The sequence below is a fragment of the Lithobates pipiens genome, unplaced genomic scaffold (assembly GCF_037356315.1).
Source record: "Lithobates pipiens isolate NorthernLeopardFrog02 unplaced genomic scaffold, aLitPip1_a1.2 Scaffold_18, whole genome shotgun sequence".
Lineage (NCBI taxonomy): Eukaryota > Metazoa > Chordata > Amphibia > Anura > Ranidae > Lithobates > Lithobates pipiens.
Window position 1 is genome coordinate 596,905,658 of NW_027507758.1, and position 11,109 is coordinate 596,916,766.

The following is an 11,109-nucleotide window of genomic DNA, read 5'->3' on the forward strand; positions in this document are numbered from 1 at the left end:
ATCACCTCCCAAGATGGTAGAATGGAAACTTGAAGTGAATAATACTTTAACATACAAGAAATGTATATATATTTACAGAGGTTGTCCCAACAAATATAATAAGATATGGAACCGTTGGTTACAAGAGTCTGATACCTGCGTGTAGTGTAGTAAAACCATAGCAGCTTGAAATGACAACTAAGGCATGTACCTCTGAATATAATTTTTTTTTTTATTATTTGTAGTATACACATTCATAGAATTCATACTCATGGCAAAATGTACCTGCCTTCTTACATACAATATTTGTAATATGCAATGTAACATTTTTCAAGTTTATACATGAAGCCAATATAACATGTATGCATTGTTTGTTTAATAAAAACCTTTGTTCAACTAAAAAAAAAAAAAAATAAGCTTTAATATCACTTTTAAGAAAACTTCTAGGATTGTAAATTGTTTTAAATGTTTTGTTTCTACGATTTTGTAGTATATTATTTTTGGTACATAATCATTTATCTATTTTCTCCCAAAGCTCAAGGATCAGTCACAGATTTCTTCTGAATGTAGCTCAGTACATAGGTTAATGGGAATAAAAACCCTTCTCTGAGTTTCCTGTTGTAGAAGATGATGACACTTGAATGCAGGCATGGATAGAGCAAAACAACTATTCTTGTCAGTAGTCTGTATGGGCTTCCAGTTTCAAGCACACCAAATAAATTTATATTAGCAGATGTAATAAACAAGATATGAAGTAGAAAGAAAGCGGTCATGCTTTTTATGGCATTGTAATGGGTCTTCATGTCTGGATTTCTAAAACTTGACCCAACACCGCTCATGTTTCTGATGTGTCTCCAAAGAGATGGAACAGTCAGGAAGAATGCAATGCTGAATATAACAAGAGGTGGTGTGGAGTTTATCAGATATGTATAGTGTCCTCCAGTTGTATTATTTGACATGTTTTGAAAATCATTAGTGGTAACAGATTGATATTGGGAAAAAAAACTTTGCCAAACATAAGGCAGAATAGATACAAAAGAAAAAAACACACACAGTCCAAGACACCATGGAACCCACCTTGACATCCTCACCTTGAGATAGAGGAACACAACATGCTTGTAGTTGGTAATCTTCATACAGTAATACACACAGAGCAGACTGGCCAACCAGATGGAGACATAGTTAAACAGAAGTCTACCCTGGGGAATCAACTTGTTGAAGAACCCTAAGTGGACTTCTGGCAAAAACCATTCAAAGATCTCATACACAACAGTCAGACACTGGAAGATCCACCTGGACAGGCACAGACTGGTGACAATTGTATCCCCAGCGGGAAGGCATTTATTCCTCATCCAGGTCTTGCAATTCATCAGCACAATGAATTTGTTGAGTATCATCCCAAAAATGACAATAAAAAAGGATGAATAAATTAAAAGAAGATGAAAAACAGACTGCATAGTCATTTCTCAGTCCGAATAATATGGGCAAAGCTGTGACTCTGGCTGTTAGATAAGGAATTTGAATATAAATTGTACAGATACTTTTCATTTATTTAGAATGTTCCAAACTCTAGTGGGTTATGGGTTCCTTGGCCTCCCTACTCAACTAGTTTGATTAAAATTCAAATCAGACAAAGCTTATTCTCTGTTTTGCATCATCAATACTGCATTTATGGTCAGATTTGAATTACTTTCTAGAATCACAGAGATATTTTGACTGTGCTGTATTTGGTCTTTATGAGTCACAATTAACTACTTGTCACCCAGGCCAATTCTGGTATTTCTGTCAAAAATCATCTTTTTTTTTTTTTGCTAGAAAATTACTTAGAACCCCCAAAAATTGCATATTTTTTTTAAGCAGAGCGAGCCCATAAAGAATAAAATGGTGGGTGTTGCAATTTTTTATGTGACAGAGTATTTGGGCAGGGTTTGACATTTTTACAAAATTTACTGGATTTTATTGCACACGAACACAATATAATATCCAATGTTTGATAAAATATAAAAGATGATTTTATGCTGAGCAAATAGATAGCAAATATGCCAGGCTTTAACATTGCATACGCCCATGGAACGGTGCAAAACTACAGTACCTAAAAGTCTCCAAAGGTGATGCTTCAAAAGCCTTTGCAGGTTACTAGTTTAGAGTTACATACAGGGCCGGCGCTACCACTAGGCGGAGTAGGCAGCCGCCTAGGGCGCACTACTACCTAGGGCGCACTTACGGCCTCTGTCCAGGGTGAGGTCAGCTTTCCTCTCCTGATCGCTCGCTCCCGGTGGTGTGCCGCCGGCGCCACCAATCCCCCATGTTTCCCCTTGAGCGCCCGCTGTGCTCACATGGGTTTAACTCACAGCGCCGCTCAGGGACTCCTTTGCTCCAGCCTGTCCCTGTGGAGCGGCGCTGTGTGTCTCTGTGAGTGCAGCGGAGGGGCAGGGCTCAGCGGAGATGCGAGCGGAGAGGTCTGTCAGCTGACCTCCCTCCCGGCGGGGACATCGTGGAGCGGGTGGAAGGCGCTGGCCTGGCCCCGGCGGGGACATCGTGGAGCGGGTGGAAGGCGCTGGCCTGGCCCCGGCGGGGACATCGTGGAGCGGGTGGAAGGCGCTGGCCTGGAGGGACATCGTGGAGCGGGTGGACGGCGCTGGCCTGGCGGGACATCGTGGAGGTGGAGTGGGTGGACGGCGCTGGCGTGGACTCCTGAACAATTCTGCACACCCAGTGCTGAGGAGAGGCCCGGATTATGGTCGCTGAAGCATCAAAGAGCAGAGGTAAGGAGGAGGGTGGTTCTTCCCTGATCTACATTGAGCTGTATGGAGAGAGTTTGTGTGTGAGTAATGCAGGAACTAGGAGTCAGGTAGGTCAGTGTGATGGTCAGTGTGATGGTCAGTGTGATGGTCAGTGTGATGGTCAGCGTATGTGTCAGCGTATGTGTCAGCGTATGTGTCAGCGTATGTGTCAGCGTATGTGTCAGCGTGATGGTCAGCGTATGTGTCAGTGTATGTGTCAGCGTGATGGTCAGCGTATGTGTCAGCGTGATGGTCAGCGTATGTGTCAGCGTGATGGTCAGCGTATGTGTCAGCGTGATGGTCAGCGTATGTGTCAGCGTATGGGTCAGCGTATGTGTCGGTGTGATGGTCAGTGTGATGTTCAGCACATGTGTCAGCGTATGTGTCAGTGTGATGGTCAGCATATATGTCAGCGTATGTGTCAGTGTGATGGTCAGCGTATGTGTCAGTGTGATGGTCAGCGTATGGGTCAGTGTGATGGTCAGTGTGATGGTCAGTGTGATGGTCAGTGTGATGGTCAGTGTGATGGTCAGCGTGATGGTCAGTGTGATGGTCAGTGTGATGGTCAGTGTGATGGTCAGTGTGAGTGTCAGTGTAGGTGTCAGTGTGATGGTCAGTGTAGGTGTCAGTGTGATGGTTAGTGTAGGTGCCAGGTGGGTCGGTGTAATTATCAGGTAGGTCAGTGTAGGGGTCAGTGTGATGTGAGTAGTGCAGGAAGTAGGAGTCAGGTGGATTAGTGTATCTGTCAGGGGGTCAGATAGGTCACATGTGTAGCAAGGGCAGGGTAAAGTGGAGTCAGGGGCGCAGCCGGGGGGGGGGGGGGGCGGCAAAATTAGGTTTCGCCTAGGGTGTCAAAGATCCTTGCACCAGCCCTGGTTACATAGGAGGTCTAGAGCTAAAATTATTGCTCTCACTTTAATGTTCTCTGTCTTACCTCACATGTGTGGTGCGATCGCCATTTACATATGTGCGTGGGACTTACGCAAGTATTCGTATTCATATGTATGTGTATGTACACATGCACAGCCTCCTCCTCCTCCTTTCCTATATTACCACCTCCCGTGTCTGTGAGCTGCTGGGGCACTACAGCATGCCAGGAGATGGGGGAAGCAGCAGTGTGTTCAACCAGGATGATTTCTAGAAGAAAAGTACTCGTGTGTGTATACTGTTTGTATACTGTGTGTCTGTGTGTATGTCCATGTATACTGTGCGTGTGTCTGTATGTATGAATACTGTGTGTATATACTGTGTGTCGGTATGTTTATGTATACTGTTTGTGTATACTGTGTGTCTGTATGTGTATGTAAACTGTGTGTCTGTATGTGTATATATACTGTGTGTGTATACCGTGCATGTATACTGTGTATGTACTGTATGTGTATGTATACTGTGTATATGTATACTGTGTGTCTGTATGTGCATATTGTGTATGTATACTGTGTGTGTGTGTGTATGTATAATGTGTGTATGTATACTGTTTGTGCATACTGTGTGTATGTATGTGCATTCTATGTATATGTATACTGTGTGTATTTATGCTATGTGTATGTATACTGTGTGTGTGTGTATGTATACTATGCATGTATACTGTGTGTCTGTATACTATGCATGTATACTGTGTGTCTGTATACTATGCATGTATACTGTGTGTCTGTATGTGCATTCTGTGTGTATGTACACTGCGTGTGTATACTCTGTGTATGTATGTGCATTCTGTGTGTATGTGTTCTATGTGTGTAGTCTGTGTGTGTGTATGTGCTTTATGTGTATATGTATACTGTGTATGTATGCTGTGTGTCTGTATGTGCATTCTGTGTGTATGTACACTGTGTGTGTGTGTATACTGTGTGTATGTATGTGCATTCTGTGTGTATGTGTTCTGTGTTTGTGTGTATGTGCTTTATGTGTATATGTATACTGTGTGTGTACTGTGTGTCTGTATGTATACTGTGTGTATGTATTGTGTGTGTGTATTCTGTGTGTGTGTGTGTATGTGCATTATGTGTATATGTATACTGTGTGTGTGTACTGTTTGTCTGTATGTGCATTCTGTGTGTATGTATACTGTGTGTGCGTATGTATACTCTGTATGTATACTGTGTGTCTGTATGTGCATTCTGTGTGTATGTACACTGTGTGTGTGTTGTGTGTATGTATACTGTGTGTGTGTATGTGAATTATGTGTATATGTATACTGTGTGTGTGTGTGTGTCTGTATGTGCATTCTGTGTGTATGCATGTGTATGTATACTGTGTATGCACTGTATGTGTATGTATACTGTGTGTCTGTGCATGCTGTGTATGCACTGTATGTGTATGTATACTGTGTGTCTGTATGTGCATGCTGTGTATGCATACTGTGTGTGTATATGTATAATGTGTGCATGTATACTGTGTGTATGTATGTGCATTTTTGTGTATGTATACTGTGTGTGTATGTGTGTATGTATACTGTGTGTATGTGTATATATTTTGTATGTATACTGTGTGTCTGTATGTGCATTCTGTTTGTGTGTGTGTGTGTGTGTATACTGTGTGTATATATAGTGTGTGTGTGTGTATATACTGTGTCTGTATATTGTGTATGTATACTGTGTGTCTGTATGCGCATTCTGTGTGTATGTATACTGTGTGTGTGTATGTATACTATGTGTGTGTGTGTGTGTGTATGTATACTGTGTGTGTATATTGTAGACATGTCACTGGAGAAGTGATCGAGGGGGTGTACATCTCACCTAGGTTGCTACACAGTGTGAGATGGTAAATCCAGGATGGTTCAGTTTCTCAGCAGTGATATGCTGCTGAATTGTTATTTAATTTTGCCGGGCCTGGGTTTATATGGAATGGCAGGTAGGTTTGGTAGAGGGACCTGTCATTCCACATCCCCCGATCCAGTTCTGGGTTTGGGATCAGGTGAGCTTGGATCCTAATTAGCCTGGGAAGCTAAAGGCTCTGTAGGGTCTGCAGGTGATTGCTCCCAGCCAGGGAATGAACAGCCTGTATGTTGAAGGAAGCTGCAAGCACAGACACTGCTGGAGCTAAAACCCACCCTGTGATATCCAGACGAAAAGACGCTGTCTTTATAAATGTCAGATAGGTGAGAAGAACCTGTTAGTAAGCGCCCAGCCGGGCTAGGTCTTTTGTTTATTTTGTTGTACTTAGAAAGCACGGTGTTGCTGTATGTTTTGTTTGCTGGACTGTTTGTACCACGAATAAACGCCAAGATCTGCTTCATATGTTCCAAGTCTGCTGTGAACTGTGTCCAAACACACCCTACCCCGGGAAGATCCCTTACAATTGGTGGAGGTAGCGGGCAACGCGGTTGCTAGGGGCAACGGTGTGGACAGACTTGGCTACAGCTGCTGATGTCCTGGGTGAAAGCTGCAACTACACTCCAAAAACAGTCCAGCAACATGGAGGAGATGCTGAAGCAGTTTATGCAAGTGAGTTTGCAACAACAGCAGGCTCAGACAGAGGCCAATAGACGACATGAACAGTCCATGGCTGAACAACAGCAGATGATGGCTGCACAACAGCAGGCTCAGACAGAGGCCAATAGACGACATGAACAGTCCATGGCTGCACAACAACAGTCCATGGCTGCACAACAGCAGATGATGGCTGCACAACAGCGGATGCATAAGGAAGAGTTGCAAGCTTTGCGCCAAAGCCAACAACAACTTATCGAGCACCTGATAGTAAATCGAGAGGCGCCTGTGGTTGCTAATCCACCCACAATGGAGGGAGCCGCTCCAGAGATTTTTTTTGGGAGAAGGACTGTGCAGAAAGCGCTGCAAAAGATGACTGCTGAGGACGATGTTGAGGCCTTTCTAACAGTATTTGAGCGCGTGGCTGAGCGAGAGAAGTTACCAGCTGCTGAGTGGGCAGAGGTAATTGCACCCTATTTAACAGGTGAACCCCAAAAGGCCTACTATGACCTCAGTGAGCAAGAGGTTAAGGACTATACTCGGCTAAAAGAGGAGATACTTGCCCGACTAGGAGTTACTACTGCAGTCCGTGCCCGGAGGGTACGCAACTGGAGCTACAGTCTGGACAAATCAGCGAGGTCCCAGATGTATGACCTAATCCATTTGGCAAGAAAGTGGTTGGAGCCAGACACTTCTACTCCTGCACAAATCCTAGAGAAGGTCGTGATGGATCGCTACCTCCGAGCGCTTCCTACTGACCTGCAACGCTGGGTGGGACAAGGTGATCCTAGGGACGCAAACGAACTTGTCAACCTTGTGGAGAGGTTCCAGGCGACTGAGGACTACCTCCGCGATGTTCCTGCAGCATCTTCACCTCCCCGGAGCGCCAGATCTGTGCCGTCAGCTGGTAAGAGACTTCCATCTGTTGGGGGAGTGTGGAGGGGTGCTGATGGGGGGAAAAGGGCTCAAGTGGTGTCTCAGGGACAAAAGACTGGTGATGGTCCCGGGTGGCTAAGGGGCTCTGAAAAGGACTCCTTGCCAAAGAGACCAGGCCCTATCCAGTGTTGGAGATGCCATGAGGCGGGACACGTGTCTGCCCATTGCCCTCTTACCTCTGAACCCATGGAATGTGACGCTAGCCGGCGTCAGTCGCTATTTGCGGAACCATCTTGTGCTGCAGTTCCTGGACTAGAGACTGAACCGCAAATCTGCAACATCACAATCAATGACTTTCCTGTTAAAGCGTTAATGGACTCAGGAAGCCTCGTAACCTTGGTGCATGCTAGCCTGGTGGCTGGGGACTTAGAGCCTAACAAGCATATGAGTGTTGTGTGCATACATGGTGATACAAAAGTGTACCCTATAGTGCGGGCTAAAGTCGGGACTAAACAAGGCACCGTACAATATGAAGTGGGTGTGGTTAAAAACCTCATGCATGATGTAATATTGGGGCGCGATTTTCCGTTATTCTGGGCTCTCTGGGAAAAAAGAGAAATCCCCAAAAGGAGTGAGGATACCTCTAAGGAGGTTGCCTTGTCCGCTGTGAATGATAAAAGTATGCAGGATGAAAATGATTGTTTTCCTTTGCAGGTCCTGGTTGGGGAGGAGGATCCTCCCACTGAGCAAAATATACTAGACTTAGAGGTGTCTAGCGATAATTTTGGGACTGCACAATTACAGGACCCCACTCTCAAAAATGCGAGAGAGCAGGTTGCTGTTATGAACGGGGTACCTCAGGAACCAGATGCTGAAAAAAGATTTCCACATTTTTCGGTGACTAATGATCTTTTCTATAGAGTCAATAAGGTTAAAGATGAGATTGTGGAACAGCTTCTGGTACCTAAGCCGTACCGGCGTCAGGTGCTTGACATGGCACATAACCATGTTCTTGGGGGACACTTGGGGACTGACAAAACGCGAGAGAGGGTTCTCCAGAGGTTTTTTTGGCCGGCCATATATGATGATATTAAAAAATACTGTGAGTCGTGCCCCACATGTCAGGTTAGTGCCCCAGTGTCACATTTTCGCAGTCCTTTGGTTTCGCTCCCTATTATAGAGGTGCCTTTTGAGCGTATTGCCATGGATTTAGTGGGTCCCATTGTAAAGTCAGCTAGAGGACACCAGTATATTTTGGTAGTCCTGGATTATGCGACCCGCTATCCTGAGGCTGTACCCTTAAGAAACACTGCATCTAAAACAATTGCACGTGAGTTGTTTTATATGTTCTCTAGGACTGGGATCCCCAAAGAAATCCTAACTGACCAAGGTACGCCATTTATGTCGAAAGTAATGAAGGAATTATGCAAACTATTTAAAATCTCACACATCCGTACCTCTGTGTACCACCCCCAGACGGACGGATTGGTGGAGAGATTTAATAAGACTTTGAAACATATGTTGAAGAAAGTGGTGGCAAAAGATGGTCGTGACTGGGATCATTTATTACCCTACCTCATGTTTGCTATTAGGGAGGTGCCCCAAGCGTCCACAGGGTTCTCACCATTCGAGTTGGTCTATGGTCATCACCCTAGGGGTCTACTGGACATTGCAAAAGAGACATGGGAGAATGAGTCCACCCCATACAAGAGTGTTATTGAGCATGTAGCACAAATGCAGGACCGTATAGCCACTGTAATGCCCCTGGTAAGGGAACACCTCCAGAGGGCTCAAGAGGCCCAAAGTAGAATTTACAACCGGTCCGCAAGAATCAGGACATTCAACCCAGGCGATAGGGTCCTTATACTAGTCCCCACTGTTGAGAGTAAATTCTTGGCGAAGTGGCAAGGTCCTTATGAAATTGTTGAAAAGATCAGTGAGGTGAACTACAAGGTGCACCAACCAGGTAGAAGGAAGCCTTTCCAAGTTTATCACATAAACTTGATCAAGCCCTGGAAAGACAGGGAATCCTTGGTGGCGACAAATACTGTTAATGATTTGTCACAACCAATCCCTCCAGTCAAGGTAGGTGATACTCTATCAGTGTCACAGAAACAGGAGGCTCAGGAATTTTTACAGAAAAACAAAAAAAAGTTCTCTGACCTCCCAGGGCGTACACACCTCATCCATCATCACATTGAAACTGAGCCTAGAAGCAGAGTAAACCTTAAGCCCTATAGGATACCGGAGGCACGTAGGGAAGCCGTATCTGCCGAGGTAAAACGTATGCTTGCTCTGGGGGTAATTGAGGTGTCACAGAGTGAATGGTCCAGCCCAATTGTGCTAATCCCAAAGCCCAATGGAACTTGGAGGTTCTGTAACGATTTCAGAAAGTTGAATGAGATCTCCAAGTTCGATGCGTATCCTATGCCCAGGGTAGATGAGTTGATTGAGAAGTTGGGTAACGCCAGGTACATAACCACTCTCGATCTCACAAAGGGCTACTGGCAGATTCCACTTTCTGGTGAGGCTAAAGAGAAAACTGCATTCTCCACCCCTGATGGGCTATTCCAGTATGTAGTGATGCCATTCGGGTTACATGGAGCGCCTGCAACTTTCCAGAGGTTGATGGACTTGATTCTGCGACCACATCGTGATTACTCAGCTGCCTACCTCGATGATGTGGTCATTTTTAGCCCTGATTGGGAAAGTCACCTCTGTAAGGTACAGGCCGTGTTGGATGCCATAAGTGATGCGGGGTTGACCATAAATGCCGAGAAGTGTGCTCTAGCCCTAGAAGAGGCCAAATATCTAGGCTACATTATTGGGAGAGGGTTGATTAAGCCACAGCTAAATAAAATTGAGGCAATACAGAATTGGCCTAGACCCCTGACAAGGAAACAGGTTAGAGCTTTCCTGGGTATTACGGGGTATTACCGTAGGTTTGTGCCGAACTTTGCCTCAGTTGCTGCTCCACTAACTGACTTGACAAAGGGCGGAAAGACAGCAATGGTCACGTGGACCCCAGAGGCCGAGAAGGCTTTCCAAAGCCTTAAGTCTGCCTTGTGCCAACCACCTGTGTTAGTTACCCCCGATTTCAAACGAGAGTTTCTGGTCCAGACAGATGCCTCTAACACAGGCTTAGGTGCAGTACTCTCACAAGTAGTGAATGGTGAGGAGCATCCGGTGACGTACTTGAGTAGAAAATTAACCCCGGCCGAGAAAAATTATGCCATTGTGGAGCGAGAGTGTTTGGCAGTAAAGTGGGCCCTAGAATCGTTAAAGTATTACTTGCTAGGCAGGAAATTCAAGTTGGTGACAGACCATGCCCCCCTAACATGGATGAAGTTAAACAAGGAGAGAAATGCAAGAGTGACTAGATGGTTTCTCTCCCTACAAAACTTTAATTTCACTGTGGAACACAGGCCAGGGAAATTACAGGCAAATGCTGACGCATTGTCGAGGGTAAGTTGTCTGTGGGGACAAAAGGCTCAGCCCTCCGGTCTGAAAAAGAGGGGGGGGATATGTAGACATGTCACTGGAGAAGTGATCGAGGGGGTGTACATCTCACCTAGGTTGCTACACAGTGTGAGATGGTAAATCCAGGATGGTTCAGTTTCTCAGCAGCGATATGCTGCTGAATTGTTATTTAATTTTGCCGGGCCTGGGTTTATATGGAATGGCAGGTAGGTTTGGTAGAGGGACCTGTCATTCCACATCCCCCGATCCAGTTCTGGGTTTGGGATCAGGTGAGCTTGGATTCTAATTAGCCTGGGAAGCTAAAGGCTCTGTAGGGTCTGCAGGTGATTGCTCCCAGCCAGGGAAACGAACAGTCTGTGTGTTGAAGGAAGCTGCAAGCACAGACACTGCTGGAGCTAAAACCCACCCTGTGATATCCAGACGAAAAGACGCTGTCTTTATAAATGTCAGATAGGTGAGAAGAACCTGTTAGTAAGCGCCCAGCCGGGCTAGGTCTTTTGTTTATTTTGTTGTACTTAGAAAGCACGGTGTTGCTGTATGTTTTGTTTGCTGGACTGTTTGTA

General features: G+C 45.3%; 1 protein-coding gene across 1 annotated transcript; it reads right to left on the minus strand.

The window, feature by feature from the left end:
• Window positions 1–515: 515 nt before the first annotated feature.
• Window positions 516–1,376, minus strand: LOC143986815 (taste receptor type 2 member 3-like). Its single transcript, XM_077485224.1, has 2 exons — window positions 1,057–1,376; window positions 516–867 (listed from the first exon to the last, which is right to left on the minus strand). Exons 1-2 carry the CDS (start codon window positions 1,374–1,376, stop codon window positions 516–518), a joined length of 672 nt encoding a protein of 223 aa, XP_077341350.1.
• Between the last annotated feature and the right edge of the window lie 9,733 nt (window positions 1,377–11,109).

Excerpts from the sequence above, each read along its gene's own strand:
- LOC143986815 (XM_077485224.1), bottom strand. The coding sequence starts at position 1,376 with ATGATACTCAACAAATTCATTGTGCTGATGAATTGCAAGACCTGGATG. Across the intron at positions 868-1,056 it reads CTCAAGGTGAGGATGTCAAG|CATTGCATTCTTCCTGACTG; the intron begins GTGGGTTCCATG and ends TGTTATATTCAG.